Source organism: Monodelphis domestica, chromosome 6, assembly GCF_027887165.1.
Source record: "Monodelphis domestica isolate mMonDom1 chromosome 6, mMonDom1.pri, whole genome shotgun sequence".
In the NCBI taxonomy this organism is placed as follows: Eukaryota; Metazoa; Chordata; class Mammalia; order Didelphimorphia; family Didelphidae; genus Monodelphis; species Monodelphis domestica.
In genome coordinates this window covers 259,210,659-259,237,527 of record NC_077232.1, presented here as the reverse complement: position 1 = coordinate 259,237,527, position 26,869 = coordinate 259,210,659, and the positions used below count along the sequence as shown (strand labels likewise).

The 26,869-nt window shown below is 40.3% G+C and overlaps 1 protein-coding gene and 1 long non-coding RNA gene across 5 annotated transcripts in view; one reads left to right on the top strand and one right to left on the bottom strand.

Moving 5' to 3' along the window:
• Positions 1 to 2,764: 2,764 nt before the first annotated feature.
• Positions 2,765 to 26,666, top strand: LOC103092143 (uncharacterized). Of its 2 annotated transcripts, XR_008912997.1 has the most exons (4): positions 2,765 to 2,958; positions 7,264 to 7,411; positions 22,894 to 23,026; positions 24,290 to 26,666. It is a non-coding gene; the product is annotated as an uncharacterized LOC103092143 (long non-coding RNA). The 2 variants fall into 2 exon arrangements; XR_001622782.2 differs by lacking the exon at positions 7,264 to 7,411.
• The window catches only part of BDH2 (3-hydroxybutyrate dehydrogenase 2), a 43,515-nt gene continuing 33,331 nt past the window's right edge, over positions 16,686 to 26,869 (bottom strand). The window contains exons 8-11 of one of the 3 annotated variants that reach the window (XR_008912996.1): positions 21,409 to 21,467; positions 21,076 to 21,168; positions 20,447 to 20,642; positions 16,686 to 17,047 (exon numbers count right to left, since the gene is read on the bottom strand). Coding sequence is in view for 2 of the 3 variants with exons in the window: in XM_007495864.2 (XP_007495926.1) it covers positions 16,994 to 17,047; positions 21,076 to 21,168; positions 21,409 to 21,467 (206 nt within the window). In the remaining variant the exon portion in view is untranslated. The remainder of the gene's footprint in view (positions 17,048 to 20,446; positions 20,643 to 21,075; positions 21,169 to 21,408; positions 21,468 to 26,869) is intronic. The other 2 variants (XM_007495864.2, XM_007495865.2) reach the window with 2 other exon arrangements.

The window sequence follows — 26,869 nt, the reverse complement described above, 5'->3', positions numbered from 1 at the left end:
TCCCAAAGACTCTCATGATGAAAAATGCCATCTGCTCTCCAAGAAAGAACTTTTGGAGTCTGAATACAGATTAAAAATACGTTTCACTTTCTTCTTTTTTTTTTATTTGAGACTTCCACAAAATGTCTAAGATAAAAAAAAAAAAAACCTTATATGAGTGTATATGCAAAATCTCTATCAAATTGCTTACCATCAAAGGGGAGAATGTGAGGGAAATAAAGAGGGGAAGGAGGCAGAGAATTTGGAACTCAAAAAAATTTTAGATGAATGTTAAAAATTGTTTTCACATGTAATTGAGGAAAAATAAAATATTTTTTAAAAGAATATTGTTACTTGTCTGTATCCAGCCCTATTGTTAAAAAAATCAAAATCAAATGATGTTTCCTTAAGAACACTTCTCTGATCTCCCACCTCAATCTTGCAACAATATATATGACATTTGCATCTGTTTTGTATCTTGTAACTGGGCTGTAAATTAAATGAGGGAAGGACCCTTGATTTAGTTAAATTTTGCATTTCTCCCACTAACCCAGAACATTATCCTAATACAATTGGTGCTTATTAACGCTTGCTGATTTTATGTAAATGTTAGTTCTTGATGGGAGAATTCGAGGCAGTGATGCTTTTTTTTCCTTTTTCTGGCCACTTGTTTTTGAGGATATGCCAAATTGTATAGAAATATCCACACAGGTTTAGAAGTTACTTTATTATTTGTACAATCATGATCATCTCATTTGTCAGTTCTTGGGGCCCAAGAGTATTCTATCACAACTTGTTTAGCCATTTTCGAATTGATGGATAATCCCTCAATTTCCAATTCTTTGCTACTACATATAGAGCTGCAATAAATATTTTTGTACAAATATATTATTTTCCTTAGTAATCCCATCAGCTCCCATAGGTACAACTACAAAATGGGGGTGGGGGACAGGCAATTCTTGAGCCTTCCTCTCATTGGAATTGGTTCAAAAAGGGAAGAAAATATGGACAATCAATAGAGTATAGAAATTTATCTTCCCAGTAAGGAAGTAGGAGGGGAAGGGTAGAAGAGATATGGGGAGAGGGATGATAAAAGGAAGGGTGGATTAAGGGAGGCAGTGATCAGAAACAAAGCAGACTTTTGAGGAGGGACAGGATAAAAAATGAGAGAAAAGGATAAACAGAAGAAAACACACTGTCAGTAATCATAACTGAATGGGAATGGGATGAGCTCATCCATAAAATACAAATAGCAGAATGGTTTAGAATCTAGAATCCACCAATATTTAGTTTACAAGAGACATACTTAATACAATACGGAAAGACCCCAAGGCCAGTGAGGTGGCTCTTTGGAAAGAGAGTCAGGTCTAGAGATGGAGGTACTGGGTTCAAATGTGACCTCGGACACTCCCTAGCTGTTACCCTGCCACCTCTGAACAAATTCTAAGACAAAAGGTAGGACTTTAAATGCATAAATAAATCAGAAGCCTTTCCTGATTCCCCTAAGATCACCACCAAGTTCCTTTGCAAATACCTTGCCCTCGATTGGACCATGCGTTCCATTGTGATCCCAGGGCTTAGCCCAGTGGCCAGCACTTCGTAGGTCTTAATAAATACTTGCCCACTTGACTTGATAAAATGTCGCCCTAACCCGACTAGCTCAATGCCTGAAGAACTGTCATCTCCCTCTTCCCTTTGGTGCCTGGCAAAGAGGTGCTACTGACTAAATACTCGTGGACGCTCCCGCCGGGAGAGGCGGCAGCTGTCTGGGATCCCTCCGCCTCTTTCCAGCTTCCTACCCCCAGCAGGGGTCGGATAGCAGGTCTGTGGGCACCAAATCTCCCTGCAAGACCCACTCTGTGCATCCTCCCTACCACTGTGCAGAGCCTCGCTGGGTACCCTTCAAGGAGGCCAGCCGTGCTTCCCATCTCGTCTCTCGGCTGCTTCTACTCCCAACTCCAGCCAAGAACTCCGGAGTCAAAACCCCGTGTGGCTTTCCAGGACCCAGCCTGGCTTTCTCTTAGGGCTTTAAAGAATAAAGTAAACAATACTCACGTCTTTGTCTCCGGGGAGGGCAGCGCTCAACCTGTCCTAAATGGTCACTTTGGACACGAGTGGGAAATGGCACTTGAGGGGAGAGCAGGGAAAGCACTGGCCATCCTCATTATCCCAGCCAGCATCACCTTTTTTTTCTCTAGCTGCAGACCTGGTGCAGCCACATCTGGCTTCCCCAGAAGGGAAGCCTCGCCACCCCTGTCAGGAGACTGATCTGGGTAACCCGGGAACAGATATTATTCGTTCCTTTGATTAGGCCCCCCAGCTGCTGAGTCACCGGCCTCGCCCCGCCTTTTCTGTTAACTCGGAGAGATACGCCCAGCCTTGGAAGGAAAGACAAGATCTGGTCCCGGGCTGGCTGGAGCGCCGTCCCGGGTCCCCTGGGGGTGGCATCCCTAAAGCCCCGGCCAGATTGGGCGGCTGGGGCCCCAATATGGGCAGTGTCTAGGACTCTCCCTCCCTCCCTCCCTCCCCCAAAGAGACTCCGACGGGTTGTAGTCCTGAAGGGGGTGGGGGAAGCGAAGAGGGGGGCTGGTGGAGTTCCCCCCACGCTGTTCCCGGACTCTAGCGTCTGGGGGCAGTTTCCCGGCTCCGCAACAAAAGAATGCCCTGGCCCGCCTTGAGGGGATAGTTATCCATCTTCCTCTCTCTGGTTCCCGCGGAGGGAGGGACTGAGCGCGTGATTGGCTATAGCGAGGTTCTGACTCCCAACGGCTGGTTGCCCTGGTGTACCAGCGAGTTTGAGTTTGGCTAGATCCCACCGCAGTGTGGTGGAGTTAAGAGACTGTTCGAATCTCAACTCCCTCTTGCCCTCTTTGGGGGAAATCCCTCAGCCTCGGTTTCTTCATCTGTGAAATGGACACTCTCATCGCATCGGGCATGACTTTCCAATTAGGGTAGTGGTAAAAGTCAAATCAACACTAAGTAAGTGGGGCCCTGAATCCAGAATGTTTTGCAGTGGTAGAATTTTTTAATGAGTATTCATATTTCTTCGTGGGTTCAAACCCCCCCCCCCCATTTTTTTTTGTTTCTTTGCAAGCATCCTGCTTTCTTCATTACTTCTAGATCAGATTTTAATTTGCTATATTGCTAACTCCATCTTGCCAAGCGTTTGAGGCTTCTCAAGCTTTTTTTCATTTAATCCCCCATTTCCCTGGCCCCTTCAAATATACAGAAGTCCTTGCCCGGTGACGCTTTCCTCCTCCTAGCTTTTAGTGCCTTCAAATTACTTAGTACACACACACACACACACACACACACACACACACACACACACACACACACACACACACACACAGATATAACACATATATAATGTAATTTCTTAATTGTTTATAGGTTGCTCTTCTTAGGCAAAGACTTTTATTTTTGTCTTTACAACTCCTAGGACAGGGAGCCTCTTTTTTTTTTTTTTAACCCTTCCTTTCTGTCTCAGTATCAATTCTAAGACAGAAGAGTGTCAAGGACTAGGCATTTGGGGTTGTGATTTGCCCAAAGTCCTATAGGCCAGATTTGAACCTAGGTTTTCCCAATTCCAGGCCTGGCTCTCTATCCACTGTGCTATCCAGCTGCTCCAGACAGGTAGGCTCTTGTCAATCAACAAACTGAACAAGTGACACTGGGTAAGTGATTTTACCTCTTAGTGTCTAGGCAGCTCCCACAGACCAGAGTGGTGAATCTTATCTCCTTTGGGAGAGGGAGAGAGTTTCTCACTTAGAGCTCCCTCTACACAGGGAAAGTCTCTCTGTCTCTTTCTGTCTCTCTTTGTCTGTCTCTCTCTTTCTCTCTCTCTCTTTCTTTCTCTCCCTCCCTCCCTCTCCCTCTCTTCCTCCTTTTATCTCTCTCTCTCTCTCTCTCTCTCTCTCTTTCTCTGTCTCTCTATGTCTCTCTGTGTGTGTCTCTCTGTCTCTCTCTCTCTTTCTCTCCCTCCCTCCCTCTCCCTCTCTCCCTCCTTTTATCTCTCTCTCTTTCTCTCTCTCTCTCTTTCTCTGTCTCTCTCCGTCTCTCTGTGTATGGGTGTGTCTCTCTGTCTCTGTCTCTGTCTCTCTCTTTCTCTCCCTACCTCCCTCTTCCTCTCTCCCTCCTTTTATCTCTCTCTCTCTCTCTCTTTCTCTGTCTCTGTGTGTGTGTGTCTCTGACTCTCTCTTTCTCTCCCTACCTCCATCTCCCTCCCTCCCTCTCCCTCTCTCCCTCCTTTTATCTCTCTCTCTCTTTCTCTCTCTCTCTCTCTTTCTCTGTCTCTCTCTGTCTCTCTGTGTATGGGTGTGTCTCTCTGTCTCTGTCTCTCTCTTTCTCTCCCTCCCTCCCTCTTCCTCTCTCCCTCCTTTTATCTCTCTCTCTCTCTCTTTCTCTGTCTCTGTGTGTGTGTGTCTCTGTCTCTCTCTTTCTCTCCCTCCCTCCCTCTCCCTCCCTCCTTTTATCTCTCTCTCTCTCTCTGTCTCTCTCTTTCTATCTCTCTGTCTGTCTGTCTCTGTCTCTGTCTCTCACACACACACACACTTTGGAGACTAGTTTGAATCCATTTTTTAAAATACAAAATTACATCTGAAGTTAGGCTGAAAGATCAAAATCTTAAGGATTTTAGTTGAGTTTCTTTCTGCTTTCCAGGTAGGGGTCTCAACTGCTATAGTCTTGAAATGCTTCAGATTAGACCTAATGAAATCTAGTCATTTGTTGCTCATCAACTAGTGGTTAGAGAGCTTGCTGACTCTGAAACCAGAAGGACAAGCCCTCTCCCTGATAGGACCTGGCTGTGTGACCTTGGGCACACCTCCCAGTGCTCTACACTCACTAAGAGTAAAACAGAGAAAGTGCCAAGAGAGGAGAATTTTCTAACTTTTGAGAGTTCTTTAATCTGAAATTTTAGGTCCTATAAATATTTGAATTGTTGAGAATTCTTTCATTATTTCATGGACAGGAACTCATGTTATTCACAAACGAAGAAACCCTTTAAATGAGATATCCCTTTCCTTATCTCAATTCTACTCATCTAATATATTTCATAACTAAAGTTCCTTCTTTCAGTTATTAATACACAATTCAACTTTATTTTCAGGTGTACATTCTCTTCCTTCCCCTTCCCTTCTCCTCCATTTGAGAAAACAAGAAAAACAATGTGCCAAACAAAATTCCCATGATGGTCATGCCTCTATGTACATACATACACATACATATACCATCGCCTCTCTCTCTCTGGAGTTGAGTGACAGTTCAACGAGAGTCCATAGAAATACGGTCAGTTGCTGCACTGAGCCAAGATCCTAAATCTTTCAATATTGTTTTGTCTTACCAATATGAATGTCTAACTTTTATACAAGTTCTTTTTTCATTAAAAAAAAAAGATTGTTTTAATCTGCCCAAATCCGTCTTTTCACCCTCCACCCCAACACTTCCCCATGAGTAAGGTAAAGCCCATTAAACACATGTGTAATCAATGAAAACAAATTTCTACATTGTCCAGGTTCGAAAAACTATTTGTCTTCTGTATGCTGAGTTCTTTGACCTCTCCATCAAGAGGTTTCATCTTTAGGCAGGTTTCATCATTAGTCCTTTGGAATTCTGGTCCGTCATTACTAAAACATAAGGTCTTAAAATATTTTTAGATTTTAAAAATAATTCCTTTCAACTAGTGGTGTTGTAATGAACCGATTTTATTTTATTTGCTGCATTTTAAAACTTTTTTAGTAGAGCTCTGAACAACTATTTTTCAGGTAGGGATTTGTGGTCTAAGAAATGAAAAAATGCCTAAAGTTCCCAACTGTTTTCATTTTTTATATTCCTGAACACATATTGTCCATGGCACCTACCCAACCAGGTGGTACTAAACACTTGAATTTAGACTGAGAGTTTCTGGAATTAAAATAAATGCTTTAATAAAAATAAAAACATTTCCAAGTTTTTAATAAAAGCAAAATTCTCTTATAGTTTATCTCTTCACAGCTCTTCTACCAGAATAGAAACAAATCTCTGGAAATGGTCTATTTCCAGCTAGGCAAGTTCTTACCTGTTTCCTCCCTCTCTCAGTAGGTTCCATGTGTGGGCTGCCCTTGGGGATGACTTTTTTTCTGTCAGTGGAATTTCCATAAAACGTTTACACCTCTCTAATCCTTACATGTTAAAGAAAAGAAAGCAGAGACCTGGAACTTGCTCCTCAGGTGCCTTCACTGATTCTAAACAGATTGGAGTTATTTCCCTTCTGAGCTCTTTTTATCATAAATCTTTCTTGATTTTCTGGTGCTCATTCCTCTTGCCCTCCCCCTGCTGCAGTATATTATTCCTTCTTTCCAAGTGTCAAATTCTCCATTGATATATCTGATCTAGGACTGGTCCATGGGACTGGGAATACATTATAACTTTGCTGGATTATACTGGGCTTTTGGGAGAGGTATAAAATGGGAACTTTTAGTAGGAGAGTGTATGCATGGAGATTTTGAGCCTTTGGACTTCATCCTGCAGAAGGCCCTCAGTATTTTCCAAAATTCCCTTTTTCTTGTGTCTTTGCATTTTGTGGGATGGTATTGAAGTGGCTGTAATTCCTCTCTCTTCCTCTTTTTTTTTGACCTGCAACCAGGCTGAATTCGGGCAGTTCTTTTGCTTTAGTTATTATCAATAAAACTTTATAAAATGTAATATTTAGTTATTGATTATTAATTTAAAAACCCACAAGAGACAATGGATTCGTGTTTACTGGGCATTCCAGAAGTTGCCTTTTATACAAAGATTTTAAAATAACTGCTATATTTAGGGGAAGCAAGTTGGCACAGTGGATAGAGCGCCAGGCTTGGAGTTGGGAGGACCTGGGTTCAAATTTGATCTCAGATACTTTCTAGCTATGTGACCCTGAGCAAGTCACTCAACCCCATTTGCCTAGCCCTTGCCCTTGTGTCTTAGAGTTGTTACTATGACAGAAATTAAGAGTTTAAAAAAACAACATGCTTAATGGTTTTTTGCATGTCACCTGAAGTCTTTTATGAATTTGTAAAGAATAAGCAGCATTTTCATTTATGTCTTAGAGGGTTCACATCTCTCCACTGATAATTATTAGCTGACCTTGGTCAGGTTATTTATCTTCTGTGAAGAGTCCTCACCCTGAAGAAATCACAGGTCTTTGATGTAACCAGAGGGCCCCCAAAATCATTAGTGTCATTAGCCCATCCTTCCATCTATATAGAAACCTAGAATTTGGGAGTGGGAAAGCATCTGAGATGTCCAGTCCTTTTCATTTTACAGATGCAGAATGAGGTTAAATACGTATCCCAAACCATGCTAGTTGGTGGCAAAGCTCAATATCTGAACAAGAGTTGGGACTAGAAGAGACCTCTGAAGGCATCTAGTTCAACCCCTTCTTTTATAGATGAAGAGACAGAGCCCCAAGGAGGTAAAGTGATTTATCCACAAGTAGCGTGTGACAGAGGCAGGCTCTCTTGGCATCTTTCCCTCGTGACTGCTATATACACATTTGGTCCCCACAATAGTCTTGTTAGGCCAATGGTTTTATTGATCTCTTCCTCTCCTTTATTTTATTAAACCCAGAGGAATTAATTACCTTATTTAGGGTTATCCAGCTAGGGAAGATGGGATTCGAACCCATGTCTCTCCTAATTCTGAGTCCAGCACTTTCCCTACTATTTCATACTGGTGGTGATGCTAGCCATCATCTATTGGAGAGATGACTAGATGGGGAGTCAGTCAATCCATCCATCACCATTTATTAAATGCTACTAGGCACCTTGGGCTATAGGGGGTATTTCAGGGGGAGCACCCAGTCTGGGGTGAGGGCTTGTGGAGCTGTCTCCAGGGCTGCTCATCCAACTTTGGTGCTCCCCTCTCACCCACTCTCACCTGGGCTCCAAGAACTTGTAGCAATCACAGCAGCCATACTGCTACACAACTCTCTGCCCAGGTGGGCTAAACCAGGCTGAGCCCCAAGCATGTGAAGACTTCCTCCATGGAACGGGCAGATAAGAATAATTTGTTCTGATGGTCATGAAGGCCGCTACAGCAGATGCTATGGGGTGCTCAGAGCTTGGTTACTCATTGAAGAAGCCCAGGTCATCCACTGCATCTTGGGCCATGACTTTTGTCTTTTGCCACTGGACTTCAGAGATTCTGGAAGAGACTGAGACTGACGACTATGCAACTTTGCCTCCCTTAAATACAATTCTTGAGCAAGTCAAGGCATCTCCATGATGTCATTGATCTTTTTTGAAGAAAAATAAAGAAGGAAAAAAGAACTATATGCCAGGTACCATGCTAAAAAGTAGAATAAAATTTTTAAAAAGGGCAAAAGTCAATTCCTGCCTGTCCTCAAGGAAATGAGAAGACCTGAGTTCATATCCTACCTGAGATACTTGCTGTCATGTGATTCTGGGCAACTCATGACCTCTTTCTGCCCCCAGTTTCCTCATCTGTAAAATGGGAATAATAATAGCACCTCCCCGGATTGTTAGGATAAAATTGGATGACAACTTGAAAGTAATACATAAATGCTAGTTATTCTTATAAATATCCAACCCTGTCTAAGAGTATAAGATTCAAGTTTGGGACATTAAAAAAGTAAATTTAGTTTAATTCCATAGTTTTGTAAATGAAAAAATGGAGGCCTGGGGAAAATTGTCACAGCTAATAAGTAGGTCAGGAATCTTGAGGTGGTGGGAGAAGTGGGAGGGAGGAAGAGAACTTTGATTACAAAATGTCAGAAAATTATTATTAAAATGTTATTGATGTTATCTGTAAAAAATACAAAATTAAAAAATAAATAAAGCAGATTAAAATGTAAAAATAAGTAGGGCAGGATTCAGCTAATCTGACTTTAAATCCAGAGTTTTTTTCCATGACACCACCTTTTTCCTAAGGTAATTTTGGGGCCATTATGGTACCATGTCCAGCTCTGCTGCCTCATCCTGCCCTGCCCTGAGGGAGTTGTGTAAGTTGATAGGTATAAATATCTGATAGTGATATAATTACATTTACTTCCTTTTAAAAATGTTTATGTAATTAATTAATTAATTTAGATTTCTTTCATGGTTCCGTTATTCATGTTCTTTCCCTCTCCTCTCCCCCCCCCCCCCATAGACAATGAGCAGTGCCACTGGATTTTACATGTGTTATTGATCAAGACCTATTTCCATGTTATTGATATTTGCACCAGGGTAATGATCCTTTAGAGTCTACATCCCCAGTCATATCCCCATCAACCTATGTGATCAAGCAATTGTTTTTCTTCTGTGTTTCTACTTTCACAGTTCTTTCTCTGGATGTGGATAGCATTCTTTCTCGTAAGTCCCTCAGAATTGTCCTGGGTCATTGCATTGTTGCTAGTAGAGAAGTCCATTACATTCGATTGTGCCACAGTGTATCAGTCTTTCTGTATAAGGTTCTCCTGGTCCTGTTTCTCTCACTCTGCATCAATTCCTGGAGGTTGTTCCAGTCCCCATGGAATTCCTCCACTTCATTATTCCTTTGAGCACAATAGTATTCCATCACCAACAAATACCACATTTGTTCAGCCATTCCCCAATTGAAGGGCATCCCCTCATTTTCCAATTTTTAGCTACCACAAAGAGTGTGGCGATAAATGTTTTTGTCCAAGTCTTTTCCTCTATTATTTTCTTGGTCTACAAACCCAGCAGTGCTATGGTTGGATCAAAGGGAAGGCAGTCTTTTAAAGCCCTTTCGGCATAGTTCCAAATTGTCCTAGAGGATGGTTGGATCAATTCACAACTCCACCAGCAATGCACTAATGTCCCAACTTTGCCACATCCCCTCCAGCATTCATTGCTTCTCTTTGCTGTCTTATTAGCCAATCTGCTAGGTGTGAGGTGATACCTCAGAGTTGTTTTGATTTGCATTTCTCTGATTATAAGAGATTTAGAACACTTTTCCATGTGCTTAGTGATAGTTTTGAAAACTGTTTATTCATGTCCTTTGCCCATTTACCAATTGGGGTTGACTTGATTTTTTGTACAATTGATTTAGCTCCTTATAAATTTGAGTAATTAAACCTTTGTCAGAGGTTTTTGTTTTAAAGATTATTTTCCCAGTTTGCTGCTTCCCTTCTAATTTTGGTTGCATTGGTTTTGTTTGTACAAAACCTTTTTAATTTAATGTAATTAAAGTTATTGATTTTACATTTTATAATATTCTCTATCTCTTGTTTGGTCTTAAAATCTTTCCTTTCCCATAGATCTCACAGGTATTCTGTTCTATGTTCACCTAATTTACTTATAGTTTCCTTCTTTATATTTAAGCCATCTACACATTCTGAATTTATCTTGGGTGTAGGGTGTGAGATGTTGATCTCTACCTAGTCTCTCCCATATTGTTTTCCAATTTTCTCAGTAGTTTTTGTCAAATAGTGGGTTTTTGTCCCCAAAACTGGGATCTTTGGGTTTATCATATACTGTCTTGCTGAGGTCATTTACTCCAAGTCTATTCCACTGTTCCTCCTTTCTGTCTCCTAGCCAGTACCATATTGTTTTGAAGACCACTGCTTTATAATACAGTGTAAGATCTGATACTGCTAGGCCACCTTCCTTAACATTTTTTTCATTAGTTTCCTTGATATTCTGGATCTTTTGTTCTTCCAAATGAACTTTCTTATAATTTTTTCTAATTCAGTAAAAAAAGTTTGTTGGCAGTTTGATAGGTATGGCACTAAATAAGTAAATTAATTTGGGTAGGATTGTCATTTTTATTATGTTAACTCATCCTACCCATGAGCAATTAATGTTTTTCCAGTTATTTAGATCTAGTTTTAATTGTATGGAAAGTGTTTTGTAGTTGTGTATATATAGTTCTTGTGTTTGTTTTGGTACATTCCTAAATATTTTATATTGTCTAGGGTGATTTTAAATGAAATTTCTCTTTCCAATTCTTGCTGCTGAGTTGTGTTGGAAATATATAGAAATGCTAATGATTTATGTGGGTTTATTTTGTAGCCTGCAACTTTGCTAAAGTTGTTGATTATTTCAATTAGCTTTTTGGTTGATTCTCTAGGATTCTTTAAGTAGACCATTATATCATCCACAAAGAGTGATAGCTTGGTCTCCTCATTGCCTATTTTAATACCTTCAATTTATTTTTCTTCTCTAATTGTTACTGATAGTGTTTCTAAAACAATGTTAAATAATAGAGGTGATAATGGGCATCCTTGTTTCACTCCTGATCTTACTGGGAAGGACCATCTATTCATATACTTTCTAGTGTTTTCAATAGGAATGAGTGTTGTATTTTGTCAAAGGCTTTTTCTGAATCTATTGAGATAATCATGTAATTTCTATTGGTTTGGTTGTTGACATGGTCAATTATGTGGATAGTTTTCCTAATATTAAATGATCCTTGCATTCCTGGTATAAATCCCACCTAATTATAATGAATAACCCTTGCGATAATTTACTGGAGTCTTTTTGCTAGTATTTTATTTAAGATTTTGCATCTATGTTCATTAAGGAGATTGGTCTGTAGTTTTCTTTCTCTGTTTTTAATCTGCCTGACTTTGGAATCAGTACCATATTTGTGTCATAAAAGGAATTTGGTAGAACTCCTTATTTGCTTATTTTGTCAAATAGTTTGTATAATATTGGGATTCGTTGTTCTTTAAATGTTTGATAGAATTCACTTGTGAATGTATCAGGCCCTGGGAGTTTTTTCTTAGGGAGTTCCTTGATGGCTTATTCAATTTCTTTTTCTGAGATGGGATTGTTTAAGTGTTCTATTTCTTCTTCTGTTAATCTAGGCAATTTATATTTTTGTGAATATTCATCCTTTTCATATAGATTGTCATATTTATTGCCATGTAATTAAACAAAGTAGTTCTTAATAATTACCTCAATTTCCTCTTCCTTAGAGGTGAGGTCTCCCTTTTTCATCTTTGATACTGCTAACTTCGTTTTCTTCTTACTTTTTTTTATTAAATTAACAAGTACTTTATTTTATTTGTTTTTTTTAAAGTACCAGCTCCTAGTATTATTTATTAGTTCAATAGTTCTTTTGCTTTCAATTTTATTAATTTCTTCTTTGAATTTTTACAATTTCCAATTTAGTGTTTATTTGGGGATTTTTAATTTGTTCTCTTTCTAGTTTTTTAAATTGCATGCCCAATTCATTGACCTCTTCCCTCTCTAATTTGTTGATATATGCATTCAGAGATACAAATTCTCCCCCCCCCATACTGCTTTGTCTGCATCCCATAGATTTTGATAAGTTGTTTCCTAATTGTCATTCTCTTCAATGAAATCAGTAATTGTTTCTTTGACTTGTTCTTTGACCAACCAGTTTTGAAGAATTAGATTATTTAGCTTCCAATTAGTTTTAAATCTGCCTTTCTACAAAACCTTTGATTATGATTTTTATTGCATTATGGTCTGAAAAAATGCACTTATTATTTCTGCTTTCCTACATTTGCTTTCAATGTTTTTATAACCTAGTACATGGTCAATCTTCGTATATGTGCCATGTGCTGCAAAAAAGAAGATATATTCCTTTTTATCCCCATTTATTTTTCTCCAAATATCTATTTTTTAAAAAAAAATATTTCTTTTACTTCTTTTTTATTTATATTTTGGTTTGATTTATCTAGTTCTGATAGAGGAAGGTTAAAGTCCCCCACTAGTATGGTTTTACTATCTTATTTCCTCCTTAAGCTCCTTTAGATTCTCCTTTATAAATCTGACTGCTCTACAATTTGGTGCATATATGTTGAGTATTAATATTTCTTTTTTTTATACTACCTTTCATCAAGATGTAATTACCTTCCTTATCTCTTTTAATCATATCTATTTTTGCTTTAGCTTTGTCTGAGATCATAATTGCTACTTCTGTGTTCTTTGTCTCAGTTTCAGCCCAGTAAATTCTGCTCCACCCTCTTACTTTTCCCCTGTGTATATCTTCCTGCCTCAAATGTGTTTCTTGTAGACAACATATAGTAGGATTCTGGTTTTTAATCCATTCTGCCATACACTTCCTTTTTATTGGTGAATTCATCCCATTCACATTCATAGTTATGATTACCATCTGTGTATTTCCATCCATTTTTACTTCCTCCTTAGGTTCTGCCTTTCCTCTTATCCCTCTTATCCCCCCCTCCAACTTTTTGCTTTTAGTCAGTTTCTCCCCTTTCCCCTCCCTAATGTTACTCCCCTTCCCAGCACTTCCCCTCTTACTGATTCCCCTTTTACTATAGTGACTTTTAAACTACCCAATATCCTCTTCCTCCCTTATATTGCTTCCCTACTCATCATTTATTACCCTTCTGCTTCTCTAAAGGGCACAATATAATTCTCTGCCCCAATAGATCTGATTGTTCTTCCCTCTTTGAGCCAATTTCAATGTGTGTAAGAAATAAGTATTACCTGTCACCAACCTCTTCCACCCTTCCATTGTATTGGTCTTCTCCCTTCCCCCATGTGCTTCTTTATGAAATATAAATTTACCCCATTTTGTCTCTTTTCCCTTTTAGTATTTTCCTCTTTTTTTACTCCTAGTTTTATATACATATATATTTTTTGACACTTCATCCTGTACAGTTTGTCACTGTTCCCTCTAAGTATACTTCCTCTAGCTACCCTGATAAGAATAACAATTTTTAAGAGTTACCAATATCATCTTTTCTTATAGGAATACAAATCATTTGCACTTATTGGGTCCCTTAAAAAAAGTCTTTTTTTTTCTGTCCTTCCAGTCCTTCAGTGTGGATGCAGCCAGATCCTGTGTTGCCCTAACTGTAGTTCCATGATATCTGAATGACTTCTTCTTAGCAGCTTGTAATATTTTTCCTTGTTCAGATAGTTCTTGAATTTGGCTATAACATTCCTGGGTGTGGTCAATTGGGAATTAAATGCAAGAGGTGATCTGTGGATTCTTTTAATCTCTACTTTTCCCTCCTGTTCAAGAATTTCTGGGCAGTTTTCTTGGATAATTTCCTGTAGAATGATGTCCAGGCCTTTTCTTTTGTTATGATCTTCCGGTAGTCCAATAATTCTTAAATTGTCTCTCCTCCATCTGTTTTCTAGATCTGTAGTTTTATCAATGAGGTGCTTCATATTTTCCTCAATTTTTTTCATTCTTTTGATTTTGTTTTATAGACTCCTGCTGCCTTGTGAATCCACTGTGGTGGATTGGGCTTTATGAACAGGTGACTTAGCCATGGGCATATGGTTTTATTTGGTTACCTTTTATTCCTTTATTTCTAGTGGTTATTAATAAATCTCTTAAACTATAATATTTTAAATTATTGTACATTAATTTTAATTTTTACACTTTTTGGTTGTCCTCTTGGCATGATTTTCTTTGTATGTCATCTTTCACTTTCTTTGCCTCGTTTTCAAGCTGGTCAATTCTGGCTTTCAAAACATTATTTTCTTGTTTTAGTTCATGTGCCTCTGTTTCCAGATGACTTATTTTGCTTTTTAAGTTCTTTTCCCAATTGTCTTCAGCCTCTCAATTGTTTTTTTTTTTTTTTGTATTTTGAGTTCTGCCAAAACCTGTGTCCAATTCACTGGAATTTCTGTGTTTTTTGCTTGGTATTCCTTGATTCTCCTCTGTTCCATTTGCTTTTTGTTCATTGCTTAGATAGAAGTTGTCAACTGTAATTTTTTTCTTTTTCTGTTGTTTACTCACATTTTTTCCTTCTTTCCCCCCTGTCATTGGCTGTAATATTACTCCTCTGTTCATTTGCTGGATCTGTGGGTTTGGGCTATTCTGTCCTGAAGGGGCTTTTTCTCTGCTTTGCTGATTGACTAGATTTGGCTGATGGTATTCATGAGCCCTGAGGTCAGATCTTCTCCAGCTGGCAGCAGAAGCTGAAGGTATAGGTGAAGGTATGGAGGCTGAAGTGAGGTGGGCTTCCCACCCTGTTAGCAAAGTATTCTGTTGCAGTGGTAGCCTTTTCCCTAGAAGCTGAGTCAGCAGGATTCTTACAGTGGCTCTCAGCACAGTCAGTGGGGGAGGGGTGTTGGAGCTTGAGCTTCCCTGTCCTCTGAAAACTTATATGCCCCATTGATAAGATTAAGTCCGTTTGGAGCTTATCTGAGGAACTGGATGTGCTGTGAGGCCAAAACTTCGAGGGGGGGTGGGGCAGACGGAGAGCTTTGGCTGTGGCAAGGCTGCCCTCTTTCTACTTCTCCTCCAGCTGCCTCCCTGCTGACTGTGGTCAGTGCCCTGAGCCTGGCACAGCTGTGCCAGCAAGGTACTCCTTCTGGGCCAGAGCTCTTCCCCAAGATTCCAATGACTGCCAGAGGCTCAGCAGAGTGGGGGAGGGGTCCTGGGACCTTCCTTCTTCCTTTTCCTTAAAGCCGAGACTTCAAGAATGCAGGCTTTTTGGGGCCTGCCTTTTAAGCTGAATCCAGCAGGAGGGTCTCCCAGCTCTGTCCTATTGTTAGCCTTGGTTTTCTATCCCCTCGTGGCACTTTGTTTCTGATTGGTGTGGAAGAGTTATCCCAGAGGTCTGGCCTTTGCTGCATCTAAGTGGCCATCTGGACTCTGCCTCAATTACATTGAAAATATAATTTGGGAGCAAAGCTTGACCTCTAGAGAACTAAATCCTGAAGGAAAGATAATAGTCGAAATTCAATTAGTCCTTAAACGTTTACTGAGATGTAGCTATAGCGGTTCAGCGAATAGAGGACCAGGCCTGGGACAGTCGCTTAACCCCGTCGCCTAGGCGTCACTGTTTCTTCTGCCTTGGGCTCTAAGACAGAGGTAAGGGTTTAAAACAAAGGAGGGCTGGGGCCGCTTCTTTTGGGGATCAGCAATGACATGCAGAAAAAGGTCTTGTGTGCTAGTCCCATGTCGCTGTGTGTTGGATTTACCAAAGGCCTGGAAGTGGGATGATTACAATGACATCCCCTGACAAAGGCAGCCAGTGGCAGCTTTCCCTGCAGGGGGGACTCTCAGCAGGAAAGATACGCAGCAGCGCCAGGGGCCATCAGCCCACGGCAGCGACCCCAGACCCAGGAGTTTGAAGAGGGATGAGAAACTGCCCCCCTGTTCGGGGAGGTGGCGGCCAGTTCTGCTCCTCGGTGTTCCCTTGTGAGCTTGGCTGCTGTGGCCTCATCAGATGCTCCCCCTTGTTGTTAGAGAGCATTCGGGCCGAAGATGGATGGATGTTTGTACAGCTGATGCCTCGGACTGTTTCTGGAGTCATGTAAGGCCATATATGGGTATATACACCCAAACACACACATATATATATATATAACATGAATTTATAATAGAAACAATGCATGTATACGTTTATAACGTACATTTTATAATAGAAACATATGCTATACATATAAAATAAATATATAGCATACATTAATAATATAAATATGTAACATACACATGTTACATATGACAGAAAGTAAGGGTTTGAAAATGTTTTTTAAAGCCCTTACCTTCTGTCTTAGAATCAATATCATGTATTGGTTCCAAGGCAGAAGAGCAGTAAGGTCTAGGCAATGGGGGTAGGTGACTTGTCCAAGGTCACACAGCTAGGAAGTATCTGAGGCCACATTTGAACCCAGGACCTCTGATCTCTAGGACTGGCTCTTCTCAATACATTGAGTCACCTAGCTGCCCCAGACCAATGAATATACTAAGTGCATTTTGGAATGGTTTTAATTGAAATTTTTTAAAAATGACACATAGCTTTAAAAGAAAATAAAAACAACTGAATATAGCATAATTTTATTCTGAGTATCTGAAAAGTTCAAGAGGACAGAAAAAGACCAAGAATATTTCAGAATCGGGTAATAGATTGAATACCTTCCAATTGAATCAATATAAACAATGACTATGATTTGTCTCTATGAGGAATAAAAGCAAATTACTGATTAAATTCAATGTATCCTTTAGCAATGAAATTTAAGTATGATTTTAAAACCAGTAAATGCTATATAAATTTGTAAGTGATTAAAATTTACAGTAAAGCCAAGTATAACTAGGAAGGGGCTTCTTTTCCACTGTTACGATTCAGAAATCACAAGCTCCAGCCTCCATCGATGATGACGTCATTACCAGTCATATAGGCAGACTGTAATGATAAATATAAGGGGAAAATGATTAAAGATATTTATGACTTTATGTTCTTTCTCTCCCCCTTTCTCACTTTCTCTTCTTTCTCTCCTTACTCTCTCCCTCTCTCTCTCTGTCTCTGTCTCTGTCTCTCTCTCTCTCTCTCTCTCTCCCTCTCTCTCTCACACACACACACACACACACACTTACTCAAAACATTCTTCATAATTAAAATCCACATCCGTAACTCAGTAAGTGACTTTCTGAGTCCGTCTCATGGTGCTAATAAGGTCTCACGTGTTGGCGACAGTGATAAAATGCTTTCTTTTCACTGTGAATTCTAGGAGTTTTAGAGCTAGCTTGCCGCAAGCTGTTGAAACTATGTGGCTTTGTGCAATAATCAAATTCCCAAATTCTGCCTGGTGCCCATAATCTGCAAAGACAGTTTGTTTAGTTTGCTTGGGTACTCTGCCCAATGAACTGGACGCAGATTTGTGAAAAAAGAAACCTTGAGATGTGAGATGTTTGGAGCTGATTAGAGATTTTAAAAGAGAAATGGTCACGGAGGCTCAAAACTTTTAGAGATTAGGCAGGTAGCTATGGCTGCCAATGAAAATTAAAAAAAAGAGGAAATAATCCATTTTGGCAATGGTATCACAGCAACAGCATTGTACCCCTTTGACATCAGTTGGAATATTGCCTTTGCCAAACAGGGAGCATATGCTAACTTACCAATTTGCCTTAGTAATAGTTCTATCTTTTAGGAACCAACAAAGGGAAATTGTATTCTGATCTGGTCCTTACCTACCAAGTAGTGACTGGAGTAGAAATAATAGGAACATTTTGGGGAAGTGATCACTCCCTTCTAGAGTTGGTGCTAGAGAAGTAGAGGAAGGGAAGGCAGAATCAGTCACGCACCTTAGATTTTGGGAGAGAAGATTTCAAAGAGGTCAAAAAATGGATAGGTAAGACCCCAGGAACTATAGTTCTGTAGGGGAAATTGGGAAAGCTCTCAAGAAATTCTGAAGATACAAAGAAAAACAATTTTGATAGGATATTGGTATAGAGAAGATAGATAGGTGAAGCTGAGAAAGAATAATTGGATGGATTTGGAAGTGTTCAAAGAGTAGCCACTGCACTACCTTCTTTTCTCATTTCATTCAGTCTGACATCATCTTGGAATTGAGTATTGTTCCCTGAAACTATTTAGTTATTACTGTATACCATCCCTATTAATAATAAAAATAAATGCTTTGTGTATATATTTTATAAATATATAAAACATGTTTTATTATTAGTAGGGTTAGTATACAGTGTGTATGTATATCTATCTTGAAGGAAGTCAGACATATGAGGAACATGCAAATTTCCATTCTTCTTATGACTCCCACTGTCCTTTTTGGTAGTGAATGGCTCATTAGTCATTGATTTTCATAGCCTGTGGAGATGTGATCTTATGGCATCCTGCTTTTCTGATGCCGATCCTACCCATCAGTAAAATCTTGAAGATTGGGTTTGGTGGCAGACTTGAGGGAGCCCTACCCAGTTAAGGCTGGGCAGGCTCATACCAGTTGTCTGTAGGGTAATGATGAATCTGAGCCACAACTCACAAAGACCTTCTCCTTGGTCAAAGAGAAGTGGGGGTTCACATCAATGGAGGGAATCCCCAAATTTCTGGTCACAAATCACAGAAGTCTTGAAGAGTTGGAGGAAAACCCCCAACTGTCTCTTCCATTTATAATTTTCTAAGGAATCTGTCTGATCACTCTCTTTTAAATCTTAAGTCTTGGAAAGAATATAAGAATCACAGAATCATATATTTAACTTGAAAAGGACCTTAGAAATTCCCTAAATTTAACTGTTTCATTTTGCAGATGAGAAAACTAAGATCAAGAGAGATTAACAACTTGCCCAACACCATGTATAACTGAAAATCTGTTACCCTAAAAAAAGAACTACATTTCCCATCATTACCTACTTCCTGTAGACAGGGAATATTAGGCGGGGACATGGAGGGTTCCACCTCTTTACTTCCTGTCCTGAGCTTGGTGGTGGTAAGGTGGGTGTTTAAACTGGCTGATCAGCCACGAACATGTGGTCTTTATTTTGTATCCTCTTTATTCCTTGATTTCTAATGATCATTAATAAATCCCTTAAAGTATATTTTTATTATTTGAGATTTCATTTTAATTTTTACAACCACCAGTTTCAGAATGGTGAATGTGAACCCAAATCCTCCACCTTCAGAGTCAACACACACTCTTCTATGACATCAGGATTACATTTTATTTTTCCAATTCAATAAGTTTTTGGTAGGTCTGCTAACCAAGTGGCATGAAGTCCCTGCCTGAAGGGCTAATTCCACAGTCCCATCATCCCCTCCAAGCACACTTTTCCTTTTCCATGTCCAGTTCCTTGACCATTGAATTAGCATGATAGTTGTGTTCTCTGATCACTTAACAAGAGAAGGTGTAATATAAAGAGGGAGAGAATCTTTTAGAGTCTTACAAGATTCTTTCCTTTTTCCTGATTCCATACCAAAAACAGGTACACTAGTTATTAAGGAAGAAATGGACAGCAAACAGTTAATATAGAGTGGAAGAAAAATCCATGTCATTTCCTTATACACTGATTATACACCGGTTGGCATCCATGAAAACTGAATGGTGGAATTTTCCTAAACAAACCATTCCTTCTCTCCAAGCTATAAATTTTATGAGCCAAAATATCCCCTGGGCATAATTAAAGTGGTTCTTTCACATTGGCTAAACCTGAAGTCCTTATTATACAGGAAGTTAATTGGCATGACTTACCTAGTTGTTATTTGTCACAGTGATGAAGTGCCTAGAGAAACTGGAGTTAGGAGGCCACAAGATCTGAGTTCAAGTCCTACCTTGACTATTTACTAAATGTGTGACTCTGGGCAATTTGCAAAAACGTTCTGAGTCTGTTTCCTCATTTGCAAAATGAGTGGGGTAGACCTGATAGTCTCTAATGTTCTTCCCAACAGTAAATGTATATATTATATATAAATATATATTTAAAATAAAATATATAAATATATATATAAGTAAAATAAATTCTTCTGTGATGACCATTTTGTTGTTTTTGACCCTTAATTTTTACTTTGTGAAAAATGAAGGACAGGAGCTAATGAAAAAGACAGCTTTTTAAAGAAATTTAGAGAATAAGGGGCAGCGAGGTGGTTCAGTGGATTGAAAGCCAGGTCTAGAGGTGGGAGGTCCTGGGTTCAAATGTGACCCCAGACACTCCCTGGCTGTGTGACTCTGGGCAAATTACTTACCCTCCATTGCCTACCCTTACCACTCTTCTGCTTTGGAACCAGTACACGGTATTGATTCTAAGACAGAATTGGTAAGGGTTTATATATATATTGCCTATCCCTAACTTCTTTTACCTTATAACCAGTGCTTAGTATTAATTCTGTCAGAAGGTAGTAGTAGTAGTAGTCTCTCGGTAACCGAGGATGACGATTGACTTTGGGAGCTTTCATCTATGATAGATGAGTGTGCACAAAGACACTTGTGCGTGAAGGAGATTTAAGTGGAAAAGTCGGTGCACAGAGACAGTCCCACTCTCTCGGCGTTGGAAGCCTGGGTTTTAAAACAAGCAAAGAAAAATAAAAAAGGCAAAGGCTTGAATCAAAACAAGGTGATTACTAGCTTTTCCTTGAACAAGTTATAGTGTGACTTGGCCTTTTGGGGTTGCCATACCACCATGATGTTTGCCTGTTCCCTAAAATTATCATTTTTTTAAACCCTTACCTTCCATCTTGGAATCAATACTGTGTATTGGCTCCAAGGCAGAAGAGCGGTAAGGGCTAGGCCATGGGGGTCAAGTGACTTGCCCAGGGTCACACAGCTGGGAAGTGTCTGAGGCCACATTTGAATCCAGGAGCTCCCGTTTCTGAGCCTGGCTCTCTATCCATGGAGCCACCCAGCTCCCCACTAAAATGAACATTCCTGACGAGCAGATGCGGGACCACGAGAGAGGCAGAACTCATGCCCAGGAGAAGAAAGCACTCACTTCATCAGAAGCCAAGTACACACACAACAGGGCCACTTCCTCTGCGGTTGCTAGCCTCCCGGTCTTCTGTCTGCTCATGAAATCACTCAATGCCTGTGGGCACAAGTCGTGCACAGCACTGTCAGTGATGGGCCAGCAGCAATGGGTCCCGCCAAAGGCGCCTCTGCCACGCCTGTGCCGGCGACACAGGGCGCATCCTTGGCCACGTTAGATGTTTCACCCAGACCGTTTGAGTGGGTGATTCAGCCACACTAACGAGGGCGATGGCGTTTCAGGAAAGGGCTAGATTGGTGCCAGGAAGTTTAAAGCAGACGTTGAGAACGGCTCTGTTACCTTTTGGGGGTCCGGGCTAGCCTGGATTCTGTCGTGCAGAGACGGCGTGTCCACAGTTCCTAAAGGGAGGTGAAAGATTCAGCTGAGTCCTAATTCGGACCCTGACAGACAATATCGACATACGGTTTTCGTGAGGTTAGCCATTTATAGCTCTAAAGGTCTTGTCCACGGGTGACACTAAGTTCTTGTGCTTTTAAAAAATAGATGGATCAGGTTTGGGGCCATCTTTATAGCATTACAAAAACAATACTGGAACACTCAGTAGGCAAATTGCAGAGTACGGAAAACTGAACCTTGATTTACTCACCTTTAAAATAAGAGTAGTGGGGGCAACCAGGTGGCTCACTGGATAGTGAGCCAGGTCTAGAGATGGGAGGGCCTGAGTTCAAATGTGGCCTCCGCCACTTTCCAGCTGGGTGACCCTGGGCAAGTCACTTGACCCCCATTGCCTAGCCCTTAGCACTCTTCTGCCTTGGGGCCAATACGCAGTATTGATTCCAAGATGGAAGGTAAGGGTTTAAAAATAAAGAAATTAAATATTTAACAATACTGAGTTAGCAAAATACTCATATTCATTATGGTGCTTCTTTCCTGTGACCCCAATATCTACACTATCACTACATAATTAATTGATCAATTAATTAGAGCTGGAAAGTAATGGATTTCCTCCTCAGGAGGTGGTGAGCTCCCCATCATTGGAAATATCTTAGCAGAGATTAGATGCCTAGTCCAGATACTACAAAAGAGACTTAATGAAATCTTTTGGAGGATGGACTATGCAACCCCTAAATTCCTTCCCAACTCTCACATTTTGAGAAATCATTCCACTTTTGCAAATCTAAGAATTATTCATGTCCCTAGGGTCTTCACTTTCTTGTCTGAGATTCAGAGTACTTAGAAAGTCTTTCTAGTTTCTTTTGGGATTATCGTTTGTGTTTTCATGACTGCTCATATGTGGGTAGTCGTCATCTGGCTGGACAGGTCTTGGGAGATTCCAGTCCATGCTGGATAGAGTCCAGGGAAAGACTCTTGTTCATGTGGGGCCAGCGTGTCTCAGCACTGACTGACTTCTCTAACCCTTCCCCGGTGATCTCTGTGATCGCCTGGGTTCAGATCCATCTCAGCACTCCTGCTTATTCCTCGGTCTCCTCCTTCCTCCTCTAGAAGAGGACACTGACCTCCTCGTCACTTCTAACTGGACAGTGAGCCATGAAGACGTGATTTCAGAGCTCTGTGCCACTTGGAGAAAGCCAACTCACTTCTCTGTAAAATGAGCATCATACTAGCATCTACTTCCCAGGGTTGTGGTGAGAATCAAAGGAGATCCTATATGTAGGGCCCTTAGCCAAGGGTAAAGCATAAAAAAGCCTTTCCTACGATCATCGCCATTACTATCGATACCATTCCTTTTGCCCTGGGTTTCATTCCTCTGTTCTCTAATTCCCCATCAAAGGCCCTTATTCCCTTCGCTGTTTTTACTTGAAGGGACAACCTGGAGAATGGAGAAGACTCCCCTGACCCCGGGAGCAGCCACAGGCGTTCCTGAAGCGCCCCTGCTCTTCCTTTCTGTTACGAGGCTCTCAGGTATTTGCCGTGATTGCGAGTCGCTGGAGAACAAGTAAGTGGAATATGTAGTTTTTCCAGACCAGGCTTTTTTCACCCATAAAACTACTAAATAAGACTACTTGGAAGGGTAATGAGGTGGTTCAGTAAAGAGAACCAGGCCTGGAGACAGGAGATCTTGGGTTCAACGTGGCCCTAGCATTGTGACCCTAGACCAGTCTCTTAACCTGATTGGCCAGCTCTTGCCATTCTTCTGTTTTCCAATGAATACAAAGACAGAAGGTAAGAGTTTAAAAAAAAAACAAAACTCCTTGGAAAGAAGTTGATGTTGTCTCCTCACTCCTCAAATCTGTGTTTGAGTCGGTGTGTGCATATGTGTGCATGCATGTGCACGTGTGTGTGCATGCATGTGTGCGTGCGTACCTGTGTACTGCTTTCCGTTTCTGTTGTGCTGCGGAAGTCGCTGGGGGTGGGAACAAAGGCTCCTTAGCTCCCTGTGAACCCAGTGAGGCTTGATAAAAAAATTTTTTTTAACTTTTAAAGTCAATTTTTAAAAAGGAATAGATCTAAAGAAATCCAATTTACATTCAAAACAAAACAGTTCTGAAGACTTGCTTCTGCCTTGGCTGGGTGAGTAGACTGAGCTCTTGGTCAAGAAGGGAGAGCCCAGTTGCAGAAATGGTAAAGCAGAGAGATTAGGGAATAACAGGAAAGATGGTTTACCATCTAAAAAATGCTCCAAACAATTATTTTTTAGAGGAATGCAAATGAAAACAGCTCTGAGATATCATCTCACCCCTATCAGACTGGCTAATATAGCCACGAAGATACATGTGGGAAAATTGGAGCACTGTTGATAGACTTGTGAACCCAGACAACCATTCCGGAGAGCAATATGGAAGCCGGCTCAAAGGGCCACAAAAGGACGCCTATCTTTTCACCCATAAATGTCACTACTGGGTCTGTATCCCAGAGAGATGGGAGACGAGGGGAAAGGATCCATCTGTACCAAGATATTTTTAATGGCTCTAGTGGCAAAGAATTGGAAACTGAGGGGTTGTCCAGTCCTTGGGGAATGGCCGAACAAGTTGTGGCATAGGGTTGTCATGAAATACTGTTGTGCCATGAGGAAATGGGATGAGTTCAGAAAAACCTGGAAAGACTTCTAGGAACTGATGCAAAGTGCAGTGAGCAGAACCAGGGAACAATGTACACCCCCCAACATTTATCATTTTCCTTTTTTGGTCATGTTAGCCAATCTGATGGGTGTGAGATGGTATCTCAGAGTTGTTTTAATTTGCATTTCTCTAATTGACAGAAATATTATACAATGATTAACTGAGGACTAAACCATTATTAGCAAAGCAAGTCTACAAGATGACCACAAAGGACTCAGGATGAAAATACTCTCCACAGCCAAAGAAGGAACTGTGTACAGATCAAAGCATGCCATCTTCCACTCTACTTCCTTCATGAGATGTCTATTGCATGTGTGATATGTGTCTTCTGCCGTGACATAATCAATATGGAAATATATTATTACATGAAAGCAGGACTATAATCTATACCAGACTATTCATCGCCCCAGGGAGGAGGGAGGTTCGGAGGGAGGGAGGGAGACAATCTGAATTTGAAGTGTCAAAAAGCAATTGTCAGAAAGTGTTTTTACATGTAACTGAATAAAAAGTAAATCTGGGAAAAAATAAAAATAAATAAAAAGATGATTTAAGAATCATCGGCCATTGGAAGTGGTACTGGAGACATCTTGTGTGAGGGAAGATTAGAAGGAAATGTTCTGCTTTATAGTCAACAGGTACAGTCAACAGGGGTCTGTTATTTGGGGGAATCTTTCAATCTATTGGGTAATGGTAAAGATGGGATTTTCTGTGGGATATTCCTTGTCTGTTCCCTTCAAACACCCTCATTAAAGATATCCTCCCTGTGTGGCAGATTATTCTCAGCTCGTAGGCCAGTACTTGGTAATTTTTGATTGGTAGCCTTTTTACTTTAACATAGTAATAAGATGTGAGATGTTTTCCCATGCTTTTGGTACACTTCAGATACTGTGGGAATCAATCCCTTTATACCTTCAAATACAGCAATATATAATTGAAATTATAATTAAATTTCTTATTTATTTGAGATCATTAGGATGTGAAATACAATATGTAACCAAATAGTTAGGATAACAAGACTTCCAGAACAGAATTACAGGATTTCAAAGCGGAAAAGATCTCAGAGATCTTCTAGTCCAGCCTGTCCTCAAAAGGATCCATGAGGATGTACCAGCCACCTCCCAAAGCAACCCACTCCACTTTTGGAGATCTCTAATTATTGGGAAAGGCAGCTAGGTGATGCAGTAGCTAAGAGTGCTGAGCCTAAAAGCCTGAAGACTCATCTTTCTGAGTTCAGATCTGGCCCCAGACACTAGTTGTTTGACCCTGGGCAAGTCATTTAACCCTGTTTGTCTCCGTTTCCTCATCTGTAAAATAAACTGGAAAAGGAAATGGTGAACCATTACAATATCTAAGCACAAAAACTCTACAGGTGGCTCTGACCAGGGCACAGAAAGAGGGACTGTTACTTATTTATTGCTGCAAACTAAGACAAATTTATTTTTATGTAAATAGTCACTGTAAGTGGTTGAAGAGGGTTAGAAAAAGCTTGTTCCCTTAAATACCTGTAATCTTATCTGCAAATCTGTGCTCCCATTAAAAAGGGGGTTAGCCACGCAAAAAGCCCCACAACCTGTTTAGTTAGCCCAGATTTGGCACAAATGGAATCCATAGTGGAGGTTTAAAGTATAATTTGATCCTAGCAGTTCTCTTCTAGGACTGCATTCAGATTCATTATGACTGCAAATTGAATATAACTGTGTATGATAGTCAGAAATAATCAGGTCTAGAAAAGGGAAGATTTTAAATAAAATTGGAACAAGTGACTCAGCAAGAGCACTGTACTTATTAGATGAAGGCTATGAGTCACCGTGGTGAAAGGGTCAGCTGGAGAGGAAAGAACAAAATCTGACCTAAGGATTTTACTAACAAACCCACCCAGTTTCTCTTTTTTTCCTCTTTGGATTGGGACTGAGATTTCAGTGTGTAATAAACTCCCATTGAAGAAACTCCCTCTCCCCAGCACAGATCAGCAACTGGTTGACAATTTATCATCTTGAAAAGGTGCTGAGGGGACTCAGAAGTGGAGGGACTTGCCCAGGGTCCCCAGCAAGTTGCAGAAGACTGGCACCTGACCTTCCGAACGGAGTCATGCTCCCTTGTCGCCACACTGTGGGAAAAGTCCATGATCTGTTTGTGTAACATATACCCCTAAGGGAGCTACACAGTGCTCTTCTAGAATGTATCGTTTGTCTTGAATCAGGGCTGGAAAATTAACGTCAGAACTCCTGACAGCCATCTTGGCTACTCCACACTGGGATGAACTTTCATAGCTGGACCATAAAAACTCTGGGGTCTGCTGTAGTGAGAAATGCACCGGAATTTGAGTGAGGGGATGGGTTTTTAGTCTCCTAATCAACCCAGCAGGATAAGTGGTCATAATCAACATAATTGACAACTCATATTTATAGGATGCTTCAAGGTATAAAGAAGTTCTCTTAAAGAGAGAAAGAACCCTGGGAGCAGAAATGCATGAGGAAATGTGATTTTTTAAAACCCAGTGGAATTGTGCATCAGCTATGGGAGGGGTTGGGGGTGGGTGGGAAAGAACATGAATCTTGAAACCATTGAAAAATATTCTTAATTAATTAAATAAAAATTTTCAAATAAAAAAATGTGATTTATCACTCATTTGGGTATGTATATGACTTGGGGCTTTGGTTTTAAGATTACTCTATTACAAAAAGGAATAATATGAAAATAGGTGTTGAGTGCTAATACAT